The following is a 26,414-nucleotide window of genomic DNA, read 5'->3' on the forward strand; positions in this document are numbered from 1 at the left end:
AGGTATTACTAGACGTTTCCAGCGGGATGCATATTGTACCCATGCGCTTATCGTAAGCGCCTCTAAATTAGTCAGAGCTCCACCGCCGAACTAAGCGTAGCAGGCAAGAGGCACGAGTGACGCTGCAAGCAAACTCGGATCCAATACACACTTCCTACCAACCTATCTACGGCGCTTAGTCTTGGCTCAACTCCCACGGCGACATCCTGAGTGGACGGACGTGATCAACCGTCGCTGACTTTCTAACTCTCCTTGCCAGCTCCCAAGGCTGCCCGGCCTGCCCCCGTTTCCACACTCAGATGCGGGAGTGACACCGTGCATCGCCAACAAGCGGCGCAAGAAGCGACGTGCGCCTGCTTGCTCTGCTGGATCCAAGGACCTCAACTGCCTCAACTGCCTCAACTACATACGCTCCGTCTCCATCGCTCCTGCCTAGCTCGTGCTTGCCCTCCTGATGGCGTAGTTCGGGCATGGCAGAACAAACACCGGCAACCGACCACGAAGTGCGACTTCCCGCGTCCTCTCCAACGCCCACTGCCCCGACTGCAGCGTCCGCCACTGCAAGGCCTGTACCGGCCACCGTCCAAAGCCAAAGGTATGAAGCTCTGAAGGCTGCCATAAGCTTTCGTCTACGGCGCACCGACAACCTCAACACCTCAACGCTTTTCCTTTCACACACTCCATCTGCGACAGCCTTGCCAGTTGAACTCCCACTTGCCCTCTGGTGTCCTTCTACGTCTCCATCTTCCGCACACCAGTAGTGCTGCGGTTGATGAGGCACTTCCTCTACATGCTGGGCCGTGCTATATATCCCAACCCACTGCCAGCCCTCTTAGCATAGACATCATCCTGTGTGCCTCATTCACCCGAATCCGAGGTCTGGCACTGCCGTTTACTCCATTCATCACGAGCAGCCCCTCTGCATAGCTTATACACGCACGCACCTGCCCTGGCACTGCCGCCGCCGAACGCCTGACAACACCAACCCAGCTACTTTATCCACAGCCATCACGAACTGCTGCAGCAAGGATTTCTACTCTTCTCCCCGCTTTCCTCTCCCTCATTTCCCTTCTACCCCAGGCACGAGCAAGCGAGCAGTTTCTTGGCCAGTTTCTCATGTCTCCCAGAATAACCAGGTCCTCTGCCCGCCAAGCAGCGAGCCAGGCGGCTCGAGCTTCTGCTGCATCATCTGCTTCTACCAACACGCTGCCAGAGACTTCGCCCTCTACTGCTCCATCGCTATCGTTATCCCGGAAGCGAAAAGTTTCGAGCGCTGAGAAAAGCCCTGCGACTGGATCACAATCCAGCTCTTCGGTTCGACGGTCCAAGAGACAGAAGATTCCTGAAGCTGCTGTTCCACCATTGGAATCTGCAAATAATCTACCTCACCCAACCTCGCCGCGGAAAGGGAAAGTCTTAGTGGATATGGACGGCACCGAGTTAGTTGGAAAGACCGTGTTTGTTGGAAATGGTGTTAATATTCAAAATAGGATGCCTGATATCCCCGTCGCTATGGACACATCACCTAGTTCTAATGTTGCCAGTCGAAGATCGGCTCGGACCAAAAGGAGTTCTACACAGTCCCAAGGTCAGTCCTTGATTCATCTGATAGACGTCTTCTCCATGGGATGTAATTACTGACTGTTATATGCAGCTACTACCTCCTCAATGCCGCTTAATCAGGACCTCCAGCATTCCACAGGCAATAGCTCTGACCAAGATACTACCATGGGTGGCACGGGCGAACCCAGAGTTCAAGCCTCTTCGTCTTCACCCCAGAAGGGAGATACAGTCGCTAGAAATAGCACAGGTGACAACCCGAGAGATGACGATTTGGGCAGAGGTGGCGGCGCAAATCGCATTGAACACCCCCCGTACAATGACGGGAACGAGGACGAAGACGACGAAGACGAAGACGAGGACGACGAGGACGACGAGGACGACGATGATCCCTTCGGAGCATACGGCGGCCCAGGAGATCATGATTCCGGTCTTTCCAGTACTTTGCGAGCACTCACCGGCATCATGACTGGGCTATCAAGTCGGTTACGAGAACTTCTCGGCGGCCTGCGGAGTGACGATTCGTCTGTCCAAGTGATTGCCTTACAGGAGCTGTCCGAAATTTTCCTGGTATCTAATGAAGATAACTTGTCGGGCCATTTTTCACCTGATGCGTTTGTTAAGGAACTTGTTCAACTCATGGGCAAGGAAGAGAGCCCCGAGATCATGCTCCTAGCCTGCCGTTGTCTTGCGAACCTTATGGAGGCCCTACCCGCTAGCATTGCCAATGTTGTGTATGGAAATGCCGTTCCTGTTCTCTGTCAGAAGCTGCTCGAGATTTCGTTCATCGACCTGGCAGAACAGGCTCTTAGTACGCTTGAGAAGATATCCACCGAGTACCCGTCTAGCATTGTCCGAGAAGGGGGGGCTCACGGCATGCTTATCATACCTCGACTTCTTTGCAACGAGCACTCAGCGAACAGCGGTGACTACAGCGGCCAATTGCTGTCGGAATATTCCCGATGACTCATTCCCTGTAGTCAAGGATGTCATGCCAACCCTGCTCAATGTCCTCAACAGCAATGACCAACGAGTTGTGGAGCAGGCTTCCTTGTGTGTCTCAGGAATCGTCGAAAGCTTCAAATATCACCCGTCGAAGCTCGAAGAATTAATCAGTGTTGACCTACTGCGCGCGATATTACGTCTCCTTGTCCCAGGGACTACGAATCTCATTGGCCCCAACATTCATACTCAGTTTCTCCGCGTATTAGCATTCACTGCAAGGGCAAGCGCCCGACTCTCCTCTGAGCTCTTCAAGTTAAATGTTGTCGAGACACTCTATCAAATTTTGACGGGAGTTTCTCCTCCTACGGGCACTGAGGATGTAGCATCTAAGCTGGACAGTGTCATCATTATGCAGGCGCTTATCCACCGGCCCCGCGAGCAAATTGTGGAAGCCCTCAATGTCATATGTGAGCTGCTTCCAGACTTGCCTCGTAATGCAGGAATTGCCGTGGGTGACTTTATGGAGCTGCATGATGCGATTGAGCCAATTGCACCGTCATCTTTGGGCAGTAGATGCGATCCGGGCCCCAACGACCGCCGGCTTGAACTTTTGGAAGACTGCAAAGACCAAGTTCGCCGTTTCGTGCTCATCATTTTCCCAACATTAACAGATGCTTTCTCCAGCACAATCAACCTGAGTGTACGCCAGAAAGTATTGACTGCTCAGATAAAGATGCTTTCCAATTTGGACCAAAATCTTCTGGCTGAGGCACTAGCACCAGTGCCTTATGCATCCTTTCTAGCTTCTATTTTATCACAGCAAGATCACCCCTCCCTAGTTATTCTAGGCCTCCAAGCAACGGAATTACTCCTTACCCGCCTTGGTAGCGTTTATCGATACCAACTTTATCGCGAAGGCGTAATTCTTGAGATTCAAAAACTTGCAGTCGACGACAGCCAGCCTGGCACCAAGGAAGATTCAAAGTTGAGGAACACGTCCCGACGACGCAGTCTGCCCGATGCTGGCGATAGTAGCACGCCATCATCAGACCATGAGTCGGAAGACAATGATAACGAAGACGAAGAAGCAGAGGACGAGGGCGAAGGTGCTGCTCATGAACACCACTCTTCTGGCGGCGACGAAGAAGACGTTGATAATGAGCTTAATGCTAGTGACGTATCACCTGCTAGTTCTCGCGGATCTTCGATGTCGCTGGATGCCACGTCTCTTCCCTATGTTTCCAATATCCAACTAATGAAGTCCCGTATTATCACCATTGCAAAGAAATTTCTAGAAGTCCACGAAAAAGACGGCCACGGCCAGGTCATGCGAACGCAAACTACGCAGATACTGCAAACTTTATCCCAGCTAGCAGAAGAACTCGAGGCCTTTTACTTAGCCACGTCAAAACATTCATCTCCAGAAACTGGACGGACACTCTTCTCCAAGCTCTCAAGCTACTTTGATACCGACATCCTGGAAAGCATTACCAGTGCAGAACTTCTAGCGTCTGGTATAGTGAGAGTGCTTCTTGCAATTTTCAGCAATCCTGACGAATCGCTGGCGCACGCTGCCCAAGCAAGCTTTTTGGAAGTGTTCATGAATCCCGCGGTGAAGCCCAAGCCCGGAACTGGCGTCACGGAATCACAAGCAACACCATTCGGCGTATTAATTCATAAATTACAAGATTTGCTCAGTAGGTCAGAGCATTTTGAAGTCATTACCGTTCATCAAAACAGCTTTGATGGTAATCGCAGCAGCCCCGCGTCAATGTTGGGTAAGCAGATCAAACTCAGGCTGGTTGCAGATGATGAGCTATCGATTCCCCGATCTTACCGAAACATTATGGTTTCCATTCACGCAATCGCCACCTTCAAGTCCCTTGATGATTATCTTCGTCCACGAATTAGTCTGGCGGAGCGGCCAAGGATCTCCCGGAGAGATGGACTCTCTAGAGCCCTTGCGGCTATAGCTAATTCTAGCATGTCGCAAAATTTTGCTGCAGGCGCCAGTTTAACTGGATCTACCACGCAGCCTCCTTTGCCTCTAATGTCAGGGTCCTCGGCTTCACGGTTTTCCGGCGGAGCCAACAGCAAGCTATCATCTCATCAGGGAGAGACAGCCAACTCGCAGCCTGCCGGGCCATCTACCGATAAGGGGTCACTACGTCGCTCTTCACGGCTCTTTCGGTCATCCGCAGAAATACCAAATCCTTCGACTCGTCCTCCTGATGAAGACAAGGCTCCACAGCCTACTTTGGAGTGTGCAGATGAGAAACAGCTCACTGACGATGACGATGACGACGACGAAGCTGGCGACAGTACTGCTCTTGATGCTATTGTCGGCGAGCTTGATGAAGATATGGAAGGAAGAGGAGATCCGGATCCATCGGCCGTAAATCTCGAAGTTGCCTCTGGAAACATCATCACTCGAAAAGAGGACGGCACGAGAGTCCCCACACCGACTGGATCAAGATTCAAGGACTATGGCTCGTATAAGCATAGCAGCCCGGCAGCATCTCATTCTTCATCGCGACAGCCCTCATACTCCTCCATACTCCAGTCTGCCCCTCAGGATTGGTATATTGAGTTCACGCTGGATGATAAAGTTATTCCAAATGAGACGACCATTTATCGTGCTGTTCATATGTCGACACCCTCGTCAGGTGACCACAACAATAAAAACATTTGGTCATCCACACACCCCATCAAGTTTCGAAGAGTCTCTGGACAGCCTCCAGCAGAGTCTAGACCGACCAACTTCAATATCGAGACTGATGGAGAAGTGGAGAATGGGATTTCGGCATCACTAGCGAAGCACCCAATAACCGCCTCTATCCTGCAGCTTCTCAACATCCTTCACGACCTCAATGCTAACATAGAAGACGTTTTAATTGAAAATAGGAATAGTATGGTTGGCCTCCGGGTTGAGCAATTGTCTCAGTTCGTGAATACAAAGCTTACGGCTAAGCTTAATCGCCAATTAGAGGAGCCATTAATCGTTGCGAGCAGCTGCTTGCCGAGTTGGTCTGAAGATTTAGCACGCCTCTACCCTTTTCTGTTCCCCTTCGAGACTCGGCATCTCTTTCTCCAGTCAACATCATTCGGATATGCCCGGTCAATGGCTCGTTGGCAGAACGCACAGTCGACGGATGATAATCGACGAGATCGCTCCAATGAGCGGCCGTTCTTGGGCCGACTTCAGAGGCAGAAAGTCCGCATCTCCCGACTCAAGATCCTCGAGTCAGCGTTGAAAGTGATGGAGCTATACGGCGCCTCCCAAAGTATATTGGAAGTCGAATATTTTGAAGAAGTTGGCACTGGCTTAGGCCCGACGCTCGAATTCTACTCTACCGTATCGAAAGAGTTTTGCAAAAAGAAACTCAAACTTTGGCGAGAAGTCGACTCTGCCGGGTCAGATGAGTTTGTAATGGGCCAGACGGGGCTATTTCCCCGGCCTCTCAGCCCCGAAGAGGCAACAACGCCAAATGGAGAGCGCATTCTTCATTTATTCAAGGCTCTCGGCAAATTTGTGGCCCGATCAATGATCGATTCTCGTATAGTTGATATCCACTTCAATCCGATATTTTTCAGAATTGGAGATCCCTCCCTGACTGGTGTCAAGCCCTCTTTGGGAGCGGTAAAGCTTGTTGACCCAGGTCTTGCTCGCTCTCTGAAAACAATCAAGAAATTTGTGCTGGCTAAGAAAGAGATTGATGAAAACCCAAATCTCACACCAGCACAAAAAGTGGCTGATACAGAGGCAATCATGATCGACAATGCGAGGTTAGAGGATTTCTGTCTCGACTTTACGTTGCCTGGCTACCCCGAAATTGAACTTGAGGAGCATGGTTCTTCGAAGCGAGTTACTATGGAAAACGTTGATACCTACTTGGAAAAAGTCATTGATATGACTCTGGGGACTGGTGTTAAACGCCAAATTGATGCTTTTCGTACTGGTTTCTCGCAGGTGTTCCCATATACTGCACTGAGAGCTTTCACTCCCGACGAATTAGTATCGCTGTTTGGACAAGTAGAAGAAGACTGGAGCCTTGAGAGTGAGTGCCTGCATATGTTAGACATACTGAGAGGAGAATAACTGACACGAGATGTTTAGCTCTTATGGATTCTATCAAGGCGGACCATGGCTTCAACATGGACAGTCGAAGCGTGAAGAACCTACTGCAGGCGATGAGCGAGCTGGATCTCAAACAGCGACGAGATTTCCTACAATTCACCACTGGTAGCCCAAAGCTTCCTATTGGCGGTAAGTATTTTACATCCCAGTCCGGATTTTTGAACAGGAGGCTTATAGTGTACCAGGCTTTAAAAGTTTAACTCCGATGTTTACCGTTGTTTGTAAACCAAGCGAGCCTCCGTACACCTCTGACGCTTATCTACCAAGTGTCATGACGTGCGTGAATTATCTGAAACTTCCAGATTATACGACGATGGACATCCTGAAGAAACAGCTGTATACTGCAATCAGGGAAGGACAGGGAGCTTTCCATTTGTCATGAGTTGCTGAAATCAGGACCATTACATCAGTGGCAGTATGGCATGCCCCCAAAGGGGAAAAAAAGGAGCTAGATAAAAGATTCTATTAATCTTAATTAGTATATATTCGATGGAGAATGATAGATTTAGCACACCACTTGGGTGAACATATTTTACACTGAAGACGAATTTACGCTGCGGCACGGTTATCTTTAGATTTATAAGCCAAGTGAACTGTATAATCGGCATCCTCAGCGTGTTATCCTCCCTTTATGAGACGAGACATGGAAGTATTGAGGATAATTGAGCTCACCGCTGGATGAATACTAGAGCATTTACTAATTACATTTAAGAACCTTTCACGGCCTCATGAGGACACAGAGCTGGCTTTGCCGCTACCAAGTCTTCATAATAAGCCTTCATGCTAAGACTGTATATATATATCAATCATAGTGGCTTCTATGGAAAGGCCGTCAAGATGCTAACGATAATGAAGCAAGGGGCATCCACATATTGGTAAGCGTGATAATTCAAGCAGAGATGATAGCTAGCTTAAGTCCATCTTTTTGACCATTATTTTCTTCTTTCAACGCTCCAATGGTATTATAGTTTATCGCTTATCAAACTGTCAGAGAGCATTTGGCTCTTTGTCAAAAGCGGAGATGAGCCAAAGACAGCATTAGCCGGGAGAGTAGCTGTAGAGCTCCCATAGTCTTGTAAGATTAAGCTGCTTGGCTGGCCAGCAGTATCGTGGTCACGGATGTAAGCAGTACTAGTTTTGGCTGACTGTAGAGTGGTAGCTGAACTAGTCGGGTCCTTATGGCTGGATGTCGGGTGATTTGATGATATTTCAATCTTATCGTCTTTTTGTGATCTATCTTGGCCAAACGTGGCGCATCTCAAATTCCACAGAAGCTGGCCCGCTATTGCCGGAGGAAGGTAAATGTATCGTCGGACCTCGCCATTTACCCATCCTTCTTCTTGCATATCACGCTCTTCCAATGCGTTATTGAGCTGATAAACTTGGTCAATCTGGTAATCCCAGCCACGACCGTGAGGCCTGCCAGGCTGTATACAGGCCATGTAGCGTAATAAACCGTGGCTGAATAGCCAGAACCGCTGGACTTCTTCGGGCACTCGATAAGCAAGATGGACAAATGCCTCGGAGCCGCTAATGATGGGATCAAGTACTTCGGATGGCGTGGGAATGAGGATATCCGTGCGCGCGGATACTGGGGCGAGAGACTGGAGAATTTGAAGTGGCACGCGCTGAGACTCAAAGATCTGACCCTGACTGGGCAATTGTGTATGTGTTGGAGCGTGGTGATTATTATGCCCTTGGCTGAAACCAGTTTGGTCATCGGGGCCGACTTGCGTCGTTTGTGATGATGGTAATGAGAAGGCAGGAGTTTGTGGTATTGCAGTAGGCTGGCTCTGAGTATCTTCCATCAGAAAGTCATGTTTGCCATCCGCAATTCCATCCGATGGCGTCAAGGCGAGCGAATTATGAGACGCCGTCGGCTGTCTTCTGTTTGGTGAATTCTCAGGGGTTAGTACCGGGTCCTCCAAAGAAGCCATTTCCTGCATAATAAGTTGAGTCTCGTGGCCGGCGTAGAGCGTTTCTTGGTGTATCAGCCTGCTGAAATCTCTCAGCTGCAGCTCCTCATTGTCTTCCTCGTCCGAGTCTGGAATTTCCCGGTCATCCGCTTCCACAGCTGCAAAATGGACATGTGCCGATAACGATGCGCCGTCTTCTTGAGAGCTCTGGGTGCTTTCCAATTCCTCCAGATTTCTGCTCAGATGCGCACGGCGCCGTGGAGAATCTCTAACTATATCCAACGAACCGGCCCATGCCACAGATCGGGGAGGCATCGCAGCAGCTTCCTGTACATGTTCAGGCCATTGTGGAGGAGAGATGTTGACACCGGCTGGTGCATCGTCATCGTCAGAGCCGTCGTAAGTTGAACCACAGGAATCTTGAATAATGATGGCATCTTCTCTTGTCGCCAACTCTAGTGGCTCCTTTGTTAACAGAGTTTCAGATTCCCGTTGAGGAACCGTCAAGCCACTCTTGTCACAAGCTGTCCCGTCTTCATCTGAGGCATCGTCATCCGTCAAGGCCAAGGTAACTTCTTCACCGAATGACGAGACGAAACTCATCTGTGTCAATGTCTGCTGCTTCAACGACGGGCCTTTTCGCTCCAACGATGAATTTCCTCGCTTCAACGACGAGTTCTCTCGTTTCTGGACCCCATTGCTCTGGCCCCGAACTCTCCTGCGCCGCGTAGGGAAACGGACCTGCTTGGTAGAGCCCGTCGAGCGACATTCCCGACTTTTTCGGGTAGTACCACTAGAGTGAGGTTCTGGGGGCATAATTATCGCCAAAAGAGGACAAAACGGGGGGGGGGGGGGGGGGGGGGGGGGGGGGAAAGTAGTGCTAAGCAATGTAAAAATTGAGATGGAGAGAGCAGTGAGAGCAGTCAGTCGCAACTCATGCATGTATCCGCCAGACACAGACGCTTTGTGGCCAGGTTTCCTGCGGAGAGACTGTAGCCAAAGCAGCACCTAAAACTGGCCCTCTGATGCTTCAAACTAATTAGCAGCGTCATTAGAGATGATTGAAATGGTAGGCGTCTGTGAAATGGATGCAGCGTGGCTCCCACCCAAGTCTCATCCACCGGCTGCGTATGCTATAATGCCATGAATTCCAAGATTTTGGTGTTGATAGAAGTGGGAAGAAGGTGCAAGAGAGAAAGAGAGAATGAGATTATCATAAAGTCGTCATGGCAAGCGTTTGTCACTTTGTTTGTCCCTCGAATCTTGGTAAATTGTATTTCAGCGATTATGTCGGTGCACGGCACGCTTAGACGTATCAGATCGATTCTGAGTGAGCAAACGGCGTTTTCGTGTTGATTGATGCCCCGCTAATTTTCAGGGAGCTCACGCACTCAGACCCACCATCAAAATGGGTTAGACGTCTCATGCAAGGTACAGAGTGCTACAGTGCTGTATGTGCTCGATTTTTGACCTTTGTTTTAGCAGTTGTTACTTTTTGGTTAGAAATCTACCATATGCAATTCTTTTCAGTATTAAAAATTATATCGAGCCCTATCTTATCCCACAAAGCAAGCCATTACCTACTTTTTTTTTTGGTGCCTCATGTCCCTTGATGCAGCGCGAGCTCTTCATATTCATGCCATCTATAACCACTTATTTTCTTACGCCATCTATGTAGACCCATTTGCTTCGTACCTATTTACTTACACACCACATGCCAAAACAACCCAAGTGAAGAAAAGTAACAACGCACTAGTTTAGCCTGTTGCTTTCTTTATAAACGTTCAGTATCATCGGTTCTTTTTAAATCTGTGAGGAAATCCCGTGTAACTTCGAAGCTCAACCAGCTCGACGCCATGCTGGGAGCTACTTTGAGGAGATTGGGCACGATGCCCTTGTACAATCCTTTAACGCCCTCTTGACGGATAATGACACGGACTGCATCGGTGATGGATTTGTACTGGTACCCCATGCCTGACATGGTATTGATCTGGAAACGTCGCCGTAGTACGTCACTATGCAATTGTTCAGTATGAGATCGGGCATCTAGCAAGAGGCAGAAAGGACAACTGGGGCTACTTACAATGGATACGTGCAGGTTTGGGCAACTGCGCCAGAAATGGCACCTGCCAAAAGCTTGCGCAATGCACTAGGGTTCTTATCGCCTTCAGGCGTAAATGCTTGGCGGATTGACTCATACACCATGAAGTTCAGGCCGACCTATAATGATTAAAAGTCAGCATTTCGTCACATAACCGGGGGTTGTTGAGTGATAGTCAACGGAACATACATAAGGGGCCACGCCAGCAACGGTTGGGACAATGCCACGGTATAAAGCAGATACACCTCCTTCTGTCTTGTACATGGAAACCAGAGTTGCCCACATTCCTGGTAGTTTATCCGGCTTCGCTCCTAATTCTGCAAAGCTGGCTGACTGAATGGATAACCGTGTTCGGACGATGTCGAGAGGATAAGTTAGGAAGACCGACGTTATTCCCGCCAATCCACCGCAAACTAGGCGGGCAACGGGAGTAAGGTCAGTTCTTAGATACGGTTCGAACAAATTCTGAATCTACAGTTAGCACCGCTGATATTCCATTTGGGGGCACGGATCGCTGGCGCTGGCGCTGACGCTGATCATGGCATATGGTTGAAATACCTTTTTGTAAAAGTTGTAACTGCTGAATTGCACAGCGGAATAAGGAACAATGCGTATACAGTTTGTTCCGTTGCCTCGCATGAAGCCCCTCCAACCCTCTTCTCTCCACATTTTCCCAAGCGCTTGACCAACTGATAACTTGTATGCATCTCGTCCAGCACTTTGAATCTGCATCAGGATTTTGAGTCTTTCTAGTGGCGATACCACCGTTCGGGATACAGCGCCGGCTACGCCTCCGCCGCAAAAGGCGGCGACTATCGGTTGGGATATCGTATCTCGAAACTGCATCGACCAATCGCTGCGAGCAGATGGTTTCATCGCGTCGGGGACTGACTATACAAGTGAATTAGTTGCTGGACATGTACGCATGGCGGCAGTCTGTAAAGTGTTGCGTACGGTTGACATGATGGCGACAGAGGTAATTGGGCCAACGTTTGATTCAAATCTTCGACCGAGTTTCAAGTTGAGGATCCAGAAGCAGGCGATTTCGCTCTATGGCGGCAGCATTGGTCCACGACCACTCAGCGCTGCCCGTCAATGTATATGTCTTAGAAAATCGTAATTGTTGCAAAGAAAGTTGTATTAATGAGCGACTCGCGAATCGAAAATGCATGTAGCATGCTCGTGAAATTAAGCGCCTCGGAACGGGTACGGGTTTCTATTGACGATGCATTCGCGAGGGCATTTGGCCGCAGAAACGCTTGGCTAGCTGTCGCCTTTTCGTCGATCTCGAGGGATTCGGTAGCACCAAGAGTATTAATATAATATACAGAAGCAAGTTTTAAGAATGGTATCTCTAGGCGACAGCAACGACCCCTGTCAAAGCCCTAGCTGAACGAAATTCCGAATTGAAGCAAACAAAAGTGTAAATGCAAAGGTCCGTCAACTCTGACTATGCGTTGGCGCTTGTGTGCCTCTGTGCTTTGACTTCGGGTTATCATCGGCGCCTGTTCTGATGGTTTTTAGTGGCTTTGGAATAGGAGTACTCCATACCTAGGTATGGAGTACTCCGTATTGTACCCAATCGTAATATTACTGGGTACTAATTACTACTAGTAGCAGCAAGGAGGCTAGACCAGATGCTCAGAAGATGACGGTGGAAATGCCAATGAGACCCCACCAATCTGTTGGCTTACCTAAAAAACTTAGTCATTCTTTACAGCTTACCTGTAGTAGTAGTCTAGAGAAAAGCAAGAGTATTTTTGCCATGCAAGTTCAGCAGAAAGCAATTAAAGACATGGTTAATTAGAATGCTGTGAATGTGGTAGGTCATTATAAAGTCGTCGTTCAGTGCATTGTATTGTGGCTCAAGGTAGATTGTGAGAAACTCCCTTAGCTTGCAGCTTGGACTGCTATATAAACGTGCGTAGCTGCGGATTATACACCACCATAGCGTGTGCGCCAGGCGCGTTGGCCAGCTCTCTATTTTCTTCATACCACGACCGACCGCATTGGCAACCACACATCGCGGCTATAATCCCGAATCTGCCTCTATTATCTACTCGCCTCGATCATCTTATCTGTTGCCAATGTCGCGCAAGCGCAGCGCATCCGTCATTTCCGTTGATTCGGACACAAAACGGCCTAAGCATGCGACCCCAGAAGACGAGCCTTCCAGCGGACAGCAACTTGAAACGACCCAAAACGGAGCGGAGCGAGATTCCTCTTCGGAATGGGCAGATGAAGAGTCCTTTTCAGCAGTGCCTTCTCTATCCCCAACCCTACATCACATTGCTCGCCGCGGTATCCAGCGTTCTATTGCCATGGTCCTGGCGCATGATGGATTTCAATCGGCCAGTCCTGAGGCGCTTGAGAGCTTCACAGGCGCAGTTGAGACGTGTAGGCAAACATTGTGTTTCTATCGTCGTTTCTATCTTTGAAGCTAATGTCTCTATTTCAATAGACTTAAGCTCCATTATCGAGGAAGTCAAGCGATTCGCAATATCATCACGTCGCGAGGCTCCCATCCCGTCAGATTTTGAACTCATGCTCAGACACCATAACTTGACAATTTCCTCTCTAAAACCGCACATCAAGGGCCGGCTCAGCAACCAAGATGTGACGAATCGCAGTGAAAACCTCATAACCATCGATGACACATTCAACTCCCTCCCTCTTCTCGGCGAAGAGCTCAGTGGCCAACCAGACAAAGAGAGCAAGGCCTTTATACCGGCTTCTTTTCCCGGTTTTCCGAGCACACACACCTACAGATTTACTCCACAGGAAGACAGAAGGACGCGCGATTCCAAACAAATCAGAGAGGACGCGGCCAAGAGCGCACAGCTCGGCGAAGATGCGCTGCGCAGGTTGGTTCGGGCCTCGAAAATGCGCAAGCAAAAAGAAGTCAAGTCATTGGTCGAGCGCGATAGCCAGGGCAAAGAGCGTTTCCGATTATGGGAGTCTACGATGAAACGATTCATGGGGGGCGATCGGTTCAGAGAGCACGCTGATAAGGTGGAAATTGCAGATCACAGCATGCTTGTAAATGCTGATGCCAAATTCTCGCGAAGAGAGGTATCTCGCCTGGGCAAGAAGTCCAATGCATTGTAATGCAGATTTAAATGCCAGCGGCTAAGCCACTATATCGCTCTGTCCATTGCTAAACGAATGGCTGAACACCTTGAAACTTCATATTTGCGCATCGCTTGTTTTAGCACTTATCATTATACTTATACCCGAAGCATCGTTCCAGCTTAGCTTCACATGGCAAGATACACAATGGAATGAAGACAAATAGAGAATGGATACAGATACAAGAGTGAAAATTATTTCACGATACATTCATTCAATAAATAACATGGCTTGAACAGTATGAAAGTGTAGTATTCCTTTTTCCCTTAGTACTTAGTAGAAACAGCAGTTAAGAACCATCTTCTATATTAGAAGCGAATTTTGTGTCCAGTACCTTTTTTTAGTATTTCTGTCACACACACTGTTGCCCTAATCTCAGTTACAGTTTGAGGAAGAAGCTAACTATGTGATGCCCTATATTCCACCACGTCCCAGCCAAGCTTCCCCATCTCTCCTTACCTATCCCGGCAACATTTATGCTCGGGACATGACGCCCCAAGCACGGATAATGTTGTCAGTGTAACCAGCGAACAGGGTCTGGCCGTCAGCGGACCAGGCCAAGCTGATACACTCGGGCTCCCGGCTCTTCTTGCCGACAGAGGTGAACTCAGGCTTCAGCTCATCAACCTTGCTCTTCTTCTCAAGGTCGAAGATGATGATGCTGCTGGCGGTGGCGGCGCACAGCCAGTATCGGTTAGGAGAGAAGACGAGGGCGTGGATCTCGTCGTTGGCGTTGAGGGAGTACAGGTGCTTGGATTCGTTCAGGTCCCAGAGCATGGTGGTACCGTCCTTGCCACCGGAGGCGCAAAGAGAGCCATCAGGAGAGATGGTGACGGTGTTGATGTAACCGGTGTGGCCGATGTGGTCGGTCTGCAGCTTGCAGGTAGAGAGCTCCCAAACCTGGAAATTTTGTTAAAATCCGAATCTCACATATAGTTGGAGAGAAGAATCAGGGGGGCATGTTGAAAAAAAAGAAAAGGAAACCAAAGTTCAGGGCAATAGGTTATGTTTGTCTCATTGCCATTTCTGGCTCTGAAGTAGCAAATACTTGAATGTTGCAATACATCATGAAGTGGTGCGCATCGTAAGATGGAGAGATATAGGGCAAAATCGACAAGAATTCGTACCTTGACCAGCTTGTCCCAACCAGAGGAGACAATGACGGGGTTCTGAGGGTTGGGGCTGAATCGGACGCAAGAAGCCCACTCAGTGTGGCCCTTGTCGGTGATGGTGTACTTGCAGTCACCGAGGGTGTTCCACAGCTTGATGGTGCGGTCACGAGAGCCAGAGACGATCTGTCGGTTGTCGGCGGAGAAGGATACGGAGAGAACGTCGTTGGTGTGGCCGACGAATCTTCGGGTGGTGGTGCCGGTAGCGAGCTCCCACAGACGGAGAGTCTTGTCCCAAGAGGCAGACAGGGCGTAAGCACCGTCAGAGGAGATAACCTAACCAATCAACTTCAATCAGTCCCGAGAACTCTTTTCTTCGTAGTATCATCAACGGAATCCGAGTGGACGTACACAGTCGGACACAATGTGGGAGTGACCGTGGAGAGATCGCTTGGGGTAGCCGTACTGGGTCTCGTCGCGGGTGAGGTTCCAGATGATCAGGGTCTTGTCTCGGCTGCTGGACAGGAGCATGTTGGGGCTGTTTTCTTGTTAGTTTTCAAGGTCGATTGCGTTCGCGATAGGTGAAATCCCAGCATACTTCTCCATTGAAGTGGCCAAGCTGGTAACCCAGCCATTCTGCATCACATCAAATGTCAGCCTCGCTCCGAACCATGAGAAAGGGTAGCGATGGGGAGGAGCAATCGTACGTGGCCCTCGAGGGTACCCTTCAGGATCAGTTGTTCAGCCATTTTGGTACAGCCTCGCCCGCAAAGAATTCAGAGAGATGGGTGAGAAGAGAGAGAAATTTAGCTGAGAAGACCACTTCTCTTCTGCAAAAGGTCAGCACCGGATGTTAAGCTCTCTAAGTTGGGGCTGAACGAAATTGTGAATTTTTTGTGTGGGCGAAAAATTAGGGCCGAGCAATGCGATTGGCCAGTACGGCTGACTAAGATCAGAATTTGGCAATCAGTTCGTTATCAAACTAGCACCATAGGCTAGCATGGGCGGGCTCCAAAAAAGTTACAGCATTGGCATAGCGGGGTGAGTAAGAGAGAAGAGATGGACACTAATATGGAGAGTGCCTAAGCGCAGATGGCCTGTTTGGACAGATGTAGACTGCCAGTGACTTTGGTTTGAGCTTGAGCTCTTCTCTCTTCTCCTTTGTCTCTTGCTTTCCGTGTTTGATTGGCACACGGACGCAATCGATTTCGTGCGATCTAATACCTACTAGTACTTAGTACAACTAACTCTTTCTAAGACTTCGCTTTCCCATATCAGAGCATCAACTATCAAAGATTGACTGACATAGCAAGGGACTGCCCGCTGCCTTAGACTTCATCATAGCCTCAGCGCTCAGGAGAGGTCTCAGAAACTCTTAAACGCTGTTTGATGCCACATATCTATTAATACAGAACGTAGCCGGGTTAGATACTAGACGCTGGCATCTAGCTACCTAATGCATAACTCTACAGGAGTTTATCTAGTCAATCAACTCTCTAACGCCGGTTGACTTTATGATCTATCTGGACATGGCTTAATATATGATGTAATGAGGAAGATGAAAGAATGCTGTCCGCCGTCATTGGACTTTTGGGTGACCATCTCACTCACGCAGTTCCTAATGTAAATCTCTTCATAGGTGGTACGAATCACTTGCCTTATGGATACATAACAAGGTACTCAAACCAAAAAGCTTGCGTTCATCCCTCGCTTATGCCGCTTAAGAGGCGAAAATGGTTTCGAGGCGGTTCCCGAGCTGAAGGCACTTCCCACGGCTGACTTTAGTTTCCTGGCCCGGCCAGGTTGGGCCTCTGTGGGCTGGGCCGCCTCACCAGTTTCATCTTCTTCTATTATGGTATTAGCCTTGTTTATCAGCTTTCTCCTCCTCTTCTTTTGCTCCAAATCAACACCACGATCAGTAGTAGTAGTAGTAGACTCGTGAAGCTTAATTCTTTTGTGAAGAGCTGTTTCTTTTGAGTCGGCTGCTTTCGATACTCCTTCGCCCGTTGCATCTTCGGGCTTCTCGTCTTCCGTGCCCTGACTGGGAGCGCTGGACTTGGGTGCGGGCACTTTGCCTGATGTTGCTTCTGTTGCTTTCGGCTGGGATTGCGTTTCAGAAGATTTGGAACCCAATTTTTCCCGAGGTCTTAAAGGTGTAGAAGCTACCAGTCCCGTAGCCGGTGCTGCTGCTGTAGATCGAGCCTCAGGTTTCTTTGCTGCTCGGAGTGGTGATGGATCGTCGCCCTCTTGTAAAAGTATGTCGTCAAATGTTAAGCTAGGGCGCCCAGTAGTTCCACCAGTACCCTTTATTTTATTGAGTAGTGGTGTGATTGAAAATGTTGATTTTTCTCCAATCTTCGCTTGCTCTGTCGTACGCTTCCTGGCCACTCTCTTGCGGGGCACCTTATCTTTTTCAGCAGGCGGAGATTGATCTCTATCATGGGATTTCGTCGCGGCATCTTGGGTAGAATCAAGACCATCGCCTGGTCTATCTTTCAAGCCAGAATGTGACGCCTGCCGGAACTCTCGCAGCTCTGTTTGTGCGTCTTTCAGTTTCTTCTCCAGTGCCAATACTTTTCCCTCCAGCTTATTGTTTTGGCGCTCGGATTCGTAAAGTTGCTTCTGATGGTTCAATTTCATCCTTTCGCGATGCCGTTCTTCCTCCGTTATTCGTTCGGTTGATTTGTCTAGCATCGATTGCAGTCTAATCACTTCTTCGTTTGTATCGTTTGAGTTGTTTGAGTTTGACTGTGATTTACTCGCAGGCTCTTGTGCCAAGTACTCTTGCTGATGCGATTTCGATTCCGATTTCTCGTCGTCCGCCGCCCGTAGCCGCAAAAGCTTAACTTCTGATCGCAAGTCTTGGAGCTCCTTTGCAAGTGCAGCATTCTCTTCTATCGAGCTATCTGCAGTCGCCGCAATCGGTTCTGTCCTCGTCTTTGGCCTCTTAGTAAATGTGTTGTGGTATTTCTTGGAGTTTAGAAATAACCTACGGCCTCAATTGGATTCTCCTTCATCTGCTCATCTTCGGATGTATTCTGCGATTTGGCCTCGTCAAGCTTGACGCGTAGTTTATCGTTCCTCCTTGACAGAGTTTTTATTTCGTCATCCTTGGCGGCGCATCTGTCCTGCAGCTGGGTATTTTCATCCTGAAGCAGGAATACTCGTAGCTGTAATCGGCGAGATTCTTCGTCTCGGTTTATGAGGTCGGTTTCGTGGAGGCTTTTCTGATATTGCAGATCAAGTTCATGGAGACGCGTCGTCCGCTAGATGCATAACATAAGCACAATGCCAAAGTCAAGGTAGCGCTGGCTTAGAAGGGGATGGTTACCTCAATTGAGAGGTCACTCATGGCCGTCGTATCATCCAAATGCTTATGGAACTGAGGCTATGCGGAGAAAAACCGATGTTAATAGAGAAAAAGGCTACAAAGTAAATCTGTCGATTAATGCGTACTCCTAGATGGTATGGCGTTCGATGTTCTAGGTATTTGCCCAAGGCGTCTGACATAGAATGGAAGTGTTGATAATCGACGCCGGACTAGAACTTTTAGCGCCTAGCGTACTAGCATGCGCTCGAGCGAGATCTGGGAGGTATTGAGTACTTAAAGGTCAGCCAGATTCTACGATCGATACGCCAACATCGGAGTAGCTTGACAGGCAGTTGAATCAACTTGCAAATGCTGCGCTAGCCGTTTATAGTCAAGCCCCGCGCCATGCTTGTAGCTTGAATTATGTAATCGCGAAACAAGAACACCTTGATGACAGCACAGGAACACCTGGCAGCTTAGTTGGCAGCTTAGGCTAGTAGTTGCAGCAACATCAGCTGCGTCTATACGGACAGCTACAAACCACCGCGAAGATGCGTATCTTCCAGTCAATTCTTCCTCTGTGCCTGCTGTTCGCTGGGGGCTTCGCGAAAAAAGACTCATATGAGGAATTTCGTCAGCTATCCCAGCGCTCTTCGCCTTTGAAGCTGAATGATGCCACATATTCTTCTTTAACAGCCGCTCCAAGAAACCATAGCGTGGCTGTCCTCCTCACTGCTTTGGAAACCAGGTTCGGCTGCCAGCTTTGCCAAGAATTCGCGCCTGAGTGGGAGGTTCTCGGACGCAGTTGGACTCGAGGCGACAAAGCCGGCGAGTCACGACTCATCTTTGGTACGCTGGATTTCGCTGATGGTCGAGAGACTTTTATTTCGGTACGTGGTGAACATCTCAATTTAGAAAGAGTAATTGTTCCATGGAAAAGCTAATGTATCAATTCATCACAGCTTGGCCTCCAAACCGCCCCGGTGCTCCTTCTCTTTAACCCGACTATTGGACCCCATGCCGCTGCCTCTCCAGAGCCTGTTCGATACGATTTCACGGCAGGGTAAGCCATGATGCGAACCTCTCTGTTGTTGCATACCTGCGTTCGATACTGATCAATTCCAGGCCTTCCGCAGCTGAGCAAGTTCATTCCTGGATCTCTCGGCAGCTTCCCAATAGACCACACCCGCCTGTGCAACGACCCTTCAACTGGCTTCGATGGGCCTCCACCGTGACCATTGTCCTCGGCGTCGGTACTGCGTTGGCCAGTGCGTCTGCTTATGTGCTGCCTATCATCCAAAACCGCAACATCTGGGCTTCCATCAGCCTGATTGCTATTCTCCTCTTCATTAGCGGTCATATGTTCAACCACATTCGGAAAGTTCCATACATTGTTGGAGATGGCCATGGTGGCGTCAGCTATATCGCAGGAGGCTTCCAGAACCAGCTTGGATTGGAAACCCAAATCGTGGCGGCTATCTGTAAGACAAAGTCCTTTCACGCCAATTTCATAGGCGACACTAACGCATTTGATAGACGGTGTGCTCTCATTCTGTGCCATCACCTTGGCTGTCAAGGTTCCTCGCATGGCCGATGCCAAAACCCAGCAGGTCGCGGTTGTCGTTTGGAGCGTTATACTATTCCTGGTATACAGCTTTCTCCTAAGCGTCTTCCGCGTCAAGAACTCTGGCTACCCATTCTCCTTGCCTCCCTTCATGTAAGTGGAGTGTGACAAGACATATCAAGGTGAACATTTATACAATTAGCAAGGCCCTAATTGATACATTACTGCGCTTGCTGCGCAGATACCAATGTCTGAAAGGATGGATCGTCGACATCATAGTAACTAGTTAGTAGATGAGGGCGCTGCATTGGGTGTAACTACTGGCGGTATAAGCTACGACCGACATTCGCAATCTAGCTCTACTGATGCAGTGGAAGAGGTCTTTAGCCGGTGTCGTTGTAAATATGACTGAATTGGGATGAGGAAGTTCTCATCGAGACGCCGCAATTGTAAAAAAAGATACAAACTTTGTCGAGCAATACCAACCAACGTGTGAGTGCTGTAGGAGATATCGATCGACCCGTGGGTCCAAATGTATGTAGCATCCATCTGCTTCACATGCACTCAATCGTTGCCCCGTTGGCGCATTGTCACGCAAATAGTCTAGCGCCGAATTTTCGCATGCAGTTCTCTCAGCGAAGCGCTCTGTCGCGTTTCAATGTAACAAACTGCTAGCGAAGCTTGACCTGATTGAAACTAGCGGGAATTTAGCAGGCATTTTCATAGTGGGCTGGTTGAGTCATCAGAGTGTACCCTAATTGCCACGGCTGACCGCTCTGCCACTAGTCCAACTGCTGGCCAATCAGAGCGCTACTCGAGATCGAAAGCCCTGAAATTTTTGGTTGGAAAGTTCGCCTGTATTCCCAGACATTTTCGACCTCGACTTTCAAGCCCATCATCAAGCTTTTCAGCACCAGTCGTCGCCATGGGTACGTGAAAGAACTGATATGCATAGCCTGCGTATGCGAGTGGTGATGATACCTTGTGTATCGTCTCTGCGATCTGGATGCTCTCTTCCGAGAAGATGAGCAGCCACATTTGAGCATGAACCATCTGGCTGATACGGTTTTCCAATTTCCAGGTATCGATCTCGACCGCCACCACGTCAAGGGCACTCACCGCAAGGCCCCCAAGAGCGACAATGTCTACTTGAAGCTCTTGGTCAAGCTTTACCGCTTCCTGGCCCGTAAGTTCTCATTCTAAAAGGAAAAAGAAAAAAAAAAGGAAATTAGCGGTTTCGCGGTGGTTGTGTTGAGCGACTAACATATGTGCCCCAGGCCGAACCGATGCCGCCTTCAACAAGGTTATCCTTCGACGACTCTTCATGTCCAAGATTAACCGCCCTCCCGTTTCCCTGTCCCGAATTGTTTCCAACATCAACAAGGAGGGCGAGAAGCGCACCGTCGTCATTGTCGGCACCGTCACCGATGACAACAGACTTCTGTCTTTCCCCAAGACTACCGTCGCCGCTCTTCGATTCACCGCCACTGCTCGTGCCCGAATTGCCGCTGCCGGTGGTGAGGCTATCACCCTTGATCAGCTCGCTCTCCGCGCCCCTACCGGAAGCAACACCCTGATCCTCCGTGGACCCAAGAACAGCCGTGAGGCCGTCAAGCACTTCGGCATGGGCCCCCACAAGCACAAGGTTGGTTACGAAAAGATCCTACGGTGGCCCAGTGATGCTAATCCATGTCACAGAAACCCTTCGTCGAGTCCAAGGGACGCAAGTTCGAGCGCGCTCGTGGTCGCAGACGCTCACGTGGTTTCAAGGTCTAAATTATGCTGGGAAAATTGGGCGAGCATCGGGATGGAGGTGTTATTTATCTCCAGTTTGGTTTTATTTACGGGACCTAAAGGGATGGCGTGACTTGATATTATTCAAAGTTAAAAAATTTCGTGCCTACAAATGGCCAATTGACGACCAGCTTGACCAATTTATCGTAGCGCTAAATGTGATGGTTAAATGCGTCCATATTAATTGTGATCGCCTTGTAAGCTAACACTTGCTGTGGATTTTCTACGTAGTGCAACGAAGAACGCCTCTCTGCTTTCCTGTTGCGGGTAGGTAGGTGGTTAGTTGTGATGACCCTTGGGGTGTACTCTGTCGAAACTTACAGATCTCGAAGATTCTGGCTTCTCTCTGTGCACCTCTGCGAATAGTAGCCTGAGTTGTTTCTCCAATTCTTTATCCCTTGCTCCCATGTAGAATTTGCATACGAGGTGGCCACCAGGTTTAAGTGTATCGCTGGCGAACTGCAGTGCAGCTTCGCAAAGGTCCTAGTAGCCATTATGGTCATCCTTAGTCCTCGTTAATCTATGCAAGCTCGGGTTTGATCCTTACCATGCTGCCAGCATGATCCCGAGACGCAATTCCGCTCGTATTCATGAGCCTGTCATAAGGGTTACTCAAAGTCTTGGAACCAAATCCAGAAGTCTGTTCCCATGGTGCTGACATATCACTTAACACGATCTATATCGATGTTAGCACAACCAAAATATCAGTGTTGGTGGTAGTAGCGGGTGCTGTCTGACGAACATCCACAAGATTTTTTGACGTCGACTTTGTCGGTATGCTACCGGGAGGTGACTTTGAGGCCTCTGTTGAGTGTCTCTCTAAGTCAATGTAGCTTGGTTGTTCGATGAGAGTGCGGTCAGATTTCAAGTCATCCTCGCCATTGTCATCAAATTGTGCTGCTCTAGACTGTCGATCATGGTGTGCTTGAGCTATGAACTCTTTCAAAAGTTGTTGGACGACGGGAGACAGGAAATCTCCCTGGAATGTTGCGACACCTTTGGGAGGTTGAGCGGGTATGAGGTCGATACCGATGACTTGACCGTACGGTCTAGTGCGCTCAACAGCAACCTACTCAGGCATGTGAATATCCCAAGTTTTTAGAGACTCTGGCGAATGCTAGTATGGATACAACGTACTTGAGACCAGCTGCCTGGCGCATATCCCTGGTGTAAAGGTCAAGTTTTAGAGATGTGCAGCAATACCAGGATTTGGCATATGCATGCTCAAGCTAACTTACTAGATCAACTACAGTTTGGTTCTTCTTGAAGAGCTTGTATTTTGCGTCTATCTTTTGGGAAAATTAATATCACGAAAAGGCCATAAGTAGCTGACGATGGGCGAATCTTGCCTCTAACAGTTTAAAAGCTGCCCTGCTTTTAAGTCCTTGGACTTTGGCATGGCGGACAAAATGGTCGCGGCCCTGGCGTTGCTTCCATTGACTTCCAGAGGAAGCAAACCTTATCAATCCGGGTACGTTGAAGAGACAGTTAGTATGCGGTACAAAGGCCGAGCGCGGCGCGATTTGTAGAAGGCCTCGTGTCCAGCCTGTCCATTGATGTGACATGATTCCATTTGTGGAAGTGTGAAAGAGTAGCTATCAAAGAGCTTTGAGTGGAGGCCATCTAGTAGAGAACAGTTGGTGGAGCTCTATAGACACCCTTAATATGAAATAGGATTACAATAACTTATAGCTTATACTTAATATGGAACTATATAAGAAATTAATAGCTATTTATCTTTACATAATATTCCATTTATTCTATTCAAAAGCAAAAGAGCTATTTTTTAATAAATTGATATATAATAAAACCACTATGAATTCATTGTAAAATTTTCCCTGGAAGTCCCACCTCTTAATGGCCTAGCTTAAAACAACCTCTCAAGCAAGGCTACCAATCAGTGCAGCGGGTGGCCACCACTACCCAACTTTGTGGAACAACTGTGCTCTTGCTCGCTGAGCCAGCCAAATTCACCTTCACTTGCGGCTCGCCGTCCGTCTACCATCTCATTTGATAGCCGCCATCCTTTTCCCGGAGAGAATTATCTGTCGAACGAACCCTTCACACCGAGCGACTTGTTTCCGATTACGAATTTAATATACTCTACTGGCTGATAGGATGGCTGTCGTAAGTGCACCTTGTTCTCTTCCTGGCCCTTCGTCAACCCTGGCTCTCGTGGCAGATTGGGGAGCTGCGCGTTCGGGATCTCTCCACGTTTGTACACTACAGAAGCATCCGGCCTTGCCTTCTTCTTCATGGCCGTTTGTTTTATCTGCTCGCAAGCCCTGCAATCTTGGCATTGGGAATTCGAGGCGTAATCTGGTCTTGACCACCGCTTGACCCCTCCTCTGATGCCTGCTGGGTTCCGCAGCCGGATTTCCATCTGTGACGTGCGGTTTAGCTAACGAGTGCAGCCGCGAGCATATGCCCCTGGCTACATACAAAATGGTGCAACGAGCCTCCCATCGCCTGGCGCAGCGCCTCTCCTGCCCAACCAAGGCCGTATCATCCAGACCGGACCCATACGGATTCTTTGCGTTGCAGACGTTCGAGGTATGCTGCGAGCATCTCAGCTGTCCGTGGCACGTGCTAACAACTGACACAGGAAACCTGCGATCGCTCAACGAACTTGCAAGACAGGCCCGGGCTGACCACATCATTCACACTGGCGACTTCGGATTCTACGACCATACGTCCCTGGAACGAATTGTGGAGAAGACATTGAAGCATGTGGCACAGTATTCGCCCCTGATTTCTGAACCGGTCAAGAAGGCTATTCAGCAGGGCGGATCTGGCCCCGTGAAATCTAGATTCTCTCCGAGCGAGCTCCCCCTCTCCGAACTTCCTCTGCTCCTTAATGGAGAGCTGAAACTGGATGTGCCAGTATACACCGTCTGGGGCGCCTGTGAAGATGTCCGCGTTCTTGAAAAGTTCAGATCATCCGAGTACAAAGTCCACAACCTTCACATCATCGACGAAGCTCGTTCCATGTTACTCGAAGTTGGTGGTGTAAAACTGAGACTCCTGGGCCTGGGTGGCGCTGTGGTAATGCACAAACTGTTTGACAATGGAGAGGGCCGTACTACCATAGCGGGAGGACAGGGTACGATGTGGACAACTCTATTGCAAATGGGAGAGCTAGTTGACACTGCTCATCGTGTCTATGACCCCACCGAGACTCGAGTCTTTATCACGCACGCCTCTCCGGCTCGCGAGGGTATATTGAACCAGCTCTCTGTTACCTTGAAAGCGGACTTTTCCATCTCAGCCGGACTCCACTTCAGATATGGAAGTTCCTACAACGAATTCAGTGTCAACCCTACGCTAGACCATTATCGTGGCAAGCTTGCTGCCTCAAAGGCTTCCTTCAATGACGTCTGGGAAACTGTCAGGGGAGAAGTTGAACCTGCCATCCAGCAGAACGAGGCGCAGCAAAATCTCCTGAAGAATGCTCTGCAAATTGTGGAAAAGATGCCCTCGACGGCTGCTGGTGGAAATCCTTTTGGGGGTCCGGTCCCGGGCTCGGGTGGTCTTGGTGCAGTTGACGAAAGTGCTTTTAAAAATATGTGGAATTTCAACCTTGCTGACGCTGCTTTTGGCTATTTGGTACTTGAAATTCAAGATGGAAGAATTGGAACTGAGATGCGCGCCCAGGGATTTAACTTCTCCCACCGAGGAGCTAAACAGCAGTCGTCTACGGCACCCCCAGGAACTGCCGCCGCTGCCGCCGTTCCTCCAGCAAGCGCAGCCTCTTCTGCTACCCCTACTGCACCCCCGGCCGCCAAACAATCTCCACCAACTCAACAACCAAAGGCTACCCCAGCTGCCCCTATTCCCACGATACCGAACCGATCAACCCCACAGCCCACCGCAGGCAACGCTGCTAACAAAGAGGCTGAGAAGACAGCCGCTCCGACAAATGGATCGGCACATGTCCCTGAACCAGCCACCTCGCCAGCCCCAAAGACGTCGGCATCTGATATCATTGGTCTGTTTATTATGAATGTCAACACGGAAGATCAGTGCCGCGATCTATTTGACGAGGCTGACAAGCCTAAAATTCTCAAGATTGAGAAATGGGGTGGCTCAAACAAGGTTGTTCAATTCAAAACAGTTGAAGACCGCGATGGGGCCATGGGAAGGCTGCCAGAAGCGGTCAAGACACGAACTCAGGAAGATCGATCAAAGCCACTTGTCAAGATCTTCCTTCATCGAGAGAGCAAGCCTTTCAACAGCCGCGGCAATGCTGGAACCTGGGGAGGTAGCGGGCGAGGCGGGTCTACCACCAGTGGCTATCGCAGCGCTGGTGGGACTAGCGACTCGGAAAGCAACCGACGAGGTGGCCGTGGGGGTCGAGGAGCTCGGGGTGGTGAGCGAGGACGTGGTTCTCGTGGACGAGGAGGCATAAAGGGAGATGCTGGTGTATCTCCCGCAGCAGCACCTTCTACCCCTAGTGCTGATTAAACCCAGTCATCAAACGTCAAACATCATGTTCTCTGATTATCTTAGCCACTGTAATGGCATTCTTCTTGTTTTATTTCGGGCGCGCACAGCCTTGAGAACTCTATCTCATTTCGCGTGGTTTTCCTTTTGGGGCAAACTGGCGTTAGGCTCTGGAAGGTTTGAGAGCAAGGTCCAGAAAAATTCATGTGTACATACGTATTTCATGAGCTTCCAGGAGGTTTCGGTGTCGGCTTGAGAGTATTATTAGCCTTCGTCTTTCATTGGTTCCTCGATTAGTTCAGTACAGAAAAGAAAAAAAATGCAACAGCTTTTGATTAAAAGTGCGAGCTATAGGTAGATGGCTGTACTGGTGTCACGTCATGTGAAATAAAGGGTGAATCGCCT

At 49.2% G+C, this 26,414-nt stretch overlaps 9 protein-coding genes across 10 annotated transcripts; 4 read left to right on the forward strand and 5 right to left on the reverse strand.

Annotated features, from left to right (window-relative positions):
* Positions 1-118: 118 nt before the first annotated feature.
* TrAtP1_003833 (uncharacterized protein) lies at positions 119-7,208 on the forward strand. The gene is made up of 4 exons (XM_066112047.1): positions 119-1,588; positions 1,655-6,563; positions 6,623-6,772; positions 6,829-7,208. Exons 2-4 carry the CDS (start codon positions 2,288-2,290, stop codon positions 7,023-7,025), a joined length of 4,623 nt encoding a protein of 1,540 aa, XP_065968130.1. The 5' UTR covers positions 119-1,588; positions 1,655-2,287; the 3' UTR covers positions 7,026-7,208.
* An 18-nt stretch (positions 7,209-7,226) lies between these two features.
* TrAtP1_003834 (uncharacterized protein) lies at positions 7,227-9,400 on the reverse strand. Its single transcript, XM_014083528.2, has one exon. It carries the CDS (start codon positions 9,373-9,375, stop codon positions 7,606-7,608), a length of 1,770 nt encoding a protein of 589 aa, XP_013939003.2. The 5' UTR covers positions 9,376-9,400; the 3' UTR covers positions 7,227-7,605.
* A 675-nt stretch (positions 9,401-10,075) lies between these two features.
* On the reverse strand, positions 10,076-12,225 carry TrAtP1_003835 (uncharacterized protein). The gene is made up of 5 exons (XM_014083305.2): positions 11,615-12,225; positions 11,219-11,551; positions 10,850-11,125; positions 10,643-10,779; positions 10,076-10,574 (listed from the first exon to the last, which is right to left on the reverse strand). Exons 1-5 carry the CDS (start codon positions 11,621-11,623, stop codon positions 10,334-10,336), a joined length of 996 nt encoding a protein of 331 aa, XP_013938780.2. The 5' UTR covers positions 11,624-12,225; the 3' UTR covers positions 10,076-10,333.
* A 316-nt stretch (positions 12,226-12,541) lies between these two features.
* On the forward strand, positions 12,542-14,018 carry TrAtP1_003836 (uncharacterized protein). The gene is made up of 2 exons (XM_014083529.2): positions 12,542-13,057; positions 13,122-14,018. The coding sequence occupies exons 1-2, from the start codon at positions 12,748-12,750 to the stop codon at positions 13,766-13,768; spliced, it is 957 nt and encodes a 318-aa protein (XP_013939004.1). The 5' UTR covers positions 12,542-12,747; the 3' UTR covers positions 13,769-14,018.
* TrAtP1_003837 (40S ribosomal protein RACK1) lies at positions 14,019-15,748 on the reverse strand. The gene is made up of 5 exons (XM_014085006.2): positions 15,606-15,748; positions 15,497-15,534; positions 15,310-15,436; positions 14,917-15,234; positions 14,019-14,689 (listed from the first exon to the last, which is right to left on the reverse strand). The coding sequence occupies exons 1-5, from the start codon at positions 15,645-15,647 to the stop codon at positions 14,264-14,266; spliced, it is 951 nt and encodes a 316-aa protein (XP_013940481.1). The 5' UTR covers positions 15,648-15,748; the 3' UTR covers positions 14,019-14,263.
* Positions 15,749-16,212: 464 nt separating this feature from the next.
* On the reverse strand, positions 16,213-18,534 carry TrAtP1_003838 (uncharacterized protein). 2 transcript variants are annotated; one of them, XM_066112049.1, is made up of 4 exons: positions 18,355-18,534; positions 18,230-18,286; positions 17,892-18,164; positions 16,213-17,835 (listed from the first exon to the last, which is right to left on the reverse strand). In XM_066112049.1, exons 1-4 carry the CDS (start codon positions 18,406-18,408, stop codon positions 16,579-16,581), a joined length of 1,641 nt encoding a protein of 546 aa, XP_065968131.1. In that variant the 5' UTR covers positions 18,409-18,534; the 3' UTR covers positions 16,213-16,578. The 2 variants fall into 2 exon arrangements, with proteins under 2 accessions (XP_065968131.1, XP_065968132.1); XM_066112048.1 differs by having other exon boundaries at positions 18,230-18,534.
* Positions 18,535-18,759: 225 nt separating this feature from the next.
* TrAtP1_003839 (60S ribosomal protein eL18) lies at positions 18,760-21,716 on the forward strand (the record flags this gene model as incomplete). The annotated part of the gene is made up of 8 exons (XM_014083532.2): positions 18,760-19,098; positions 19,171-19,271; positions 19,334-19,689; positions 19,745-19,925; positions 20,559-20,701; positions 20,854-20,958; positions 21,050-21,417; positions 21,471-21,716. The coding sequence occupies 8 exons, from the start codon at positions 18,760-18,762 to the stop codon at positions 21,546-21,548; spliced, it is 1,671 nt and encodes a 556-aa protein (XP_013939007.2). The 3' UTR covers positions 21,549-21,716.
* TrAtP1_003840 (uncharacterized protein) lies at positions 21,717-23,245 on the reverse strand. Its single transcript, XM_066112050.1, has 7 exons — positions 22,916-23,245; positions 22,805-22,855; positions 22,704-22,730; positions 22,309-22,635; positions 22,114-22,242; positions 21,888-22,049; positions 21,717-21,824 (listed from the first exon to the last, which is right to left on the reverse strand). The coding sequence occupies exons 1-7, from the start codon at positions 23,129-23,131 to the stop codon at positions 21,747-21,749; spliced, it is 990 nt and encodes a 329-aa protein (XP_065968133.1). The 5' UTR covers positions 23,132-23,245; the 3' UTR covers positions 21,717-21,746.
* A 284-nt stretch (positions 23,246-23,529) lies between these two features.
* Positions 23,530-26,346, forward strand: TrAtP1_003841 (uncharacterized protein). The gene is made up of 3 exons (XM_014083533.2): positions 23,530-23,693; positions 23,981-24,119; positions 24,172-26,346. The coding sequence occupies exons 1-3, from the start codon at positions 23,685-23,687 to the stop codon at positions 26,028-26,030; spliced, it is 2,007 nt and encodes a 668-aa protein (XP_013939008.2). The 5' UTR covers positions 23,530-23,684; the 3' UTR covers positions 26,031-26,346.
* Positions 26,347-26,414: the final 68 nt, after the last annotated feature.

The sequence above is a fragment of the Trichoderma atroviride genome, chromosome 2 (genome assembly GCF_020647795.1).
Source record: "Trichoderma atroviride chromosome 2, complete sequence".
In the NCBI taxonomy this organism is placed as follows: Eukaryota; Fungi; Ascomycota; class Sordariomycetes; order Hypocreales; family Hypocreaceae; genus Trichoderma; species Trichoderma atroviride.

Coding starts and splice junctions, on each gene's coding strand:
- TrAtP1_003833 (XM_066112047.1), top strand. CDS start 2,288: ATGTTGTGTATGGAAATGCCGTTCCTGTTCTCTGTCAGAAGCTGCTCG. Junction 6,564..6,622: donor AGAAGACTGGAGCCTTGAGA/GTGAGTGCCTGC, acceptor CGAGATGTTTAG/CTCTTATGGATTCTATCAAG. Junction 6,773..6,828: donor CCCAAAGCTTCCTATTGGCG/GTAAGTATTTTA, acceptor ATAGTGTACCAG/GCTTTAAAAGTTTAACTCCG.
- TrAtP1_003834 (XM_014083528.2), bottom strand. CDS start 9,375: ATGCCCCCAGAACCTCACTCTAGTGGTACTACCCGAAAAAGTCGGGAA.
- TrAtP1_003835 (XM_014083305.2), bottom strand. Junction 11,126..11,218: donor GTTACAACTTTTACAAAAAG/GTATTTCAACCA, acceptor CTGTAGATTCAG/AATTTGTTCGAACCGTATCT. Junction 10,780..10,849: donor TTGCTGGCGTGGCCCCTTAT/GTATGTTCCGTT, acceptor TAATCATTATAG/GTCGGCCTGAACTTCATGGT.
- TrAtP1_003836 (XM_014083529.2), top strand. CDS start 12,748: ATGTCGCGCAAGCGCAGCGCATCCGTCATTTCCGTTGATTCGGACACA. Junction 13,058..13,121: donor CACAGGCGCAGTTGAGACGT/GTAGGCAAACAT, acceptor CTATTTCAATAG/ACTTAAGCTCCATTATCGAG.
- TrAtP1_003837 (XM_014085006.2), bottom strand. CDS start 15,647: ATGGCTGAACAACTGATCCTGAAGGGTACCCTCGAGGGCCAC. Junction 15,437..15,496: donor TTGGCCACTTCAATGGAGAA/GTATGCTGGGAT, acceptor ACAAGAAAACAG/CCCCAACATGCTCCTGTCCA. Junction 14,690..14,916: donor GTTGGGACAAGCTGGTCAAG/GTACGAATTCTT, acceptor CAAAATTTCCAG/GTTTGGGAGCTCTCTACCTG.
- TrAtP1_003838 (XM_066112049.1), bottom strand. CDS start 18,408: ATGTCAGACGCCTTGGGCAAATACCTAGAACATCGAACGCCATACCAT. Junction 18,165..18,229: donor TGAGTGACCTCTCAATTGAG/GTAACCATCCCC, acceptor TTATGCATCTAG/CGGACGACGCGTCTCCATGA. Junction 17,836..17,891: donor AGGAGAATCCAATTGAGGCC/GTAGGTTATTTC, acceptor AAGAGGCCAAAG/ACGAGGACAGAACCGATTGC.
- TrAtP1_003840 (XM_066112050.1), bottom strand. CDS start 23,131: ATGTCACATCAATGGACAGGCTGGACACGAGGCCTTCTACAAATCGCG. Junction 22,050..22,113: donor GGGATCATGCTGGCAGCATG/GTAAGGATCAAA, acceptor AATGGCTACTAG/GACCTTTGCGAAGCTGCACT. Junction 21,825..21,887: donor AGCCAGAATCTTCGAGATCT/GTAAGTTTCGAC, acceptor TACCCGCAACAG/GAAAGCAGAGAGGCGTTCTT.
- TrAtP1_003841 (XM_014083533.2), top strand. Junction 24,120..24,171: donor TTGCGTTGCAGACGTTCGAG/GTATGCTGCGAG, acceptor CAACTGACACAG/GAAACCTGCGATCGCTCAAC.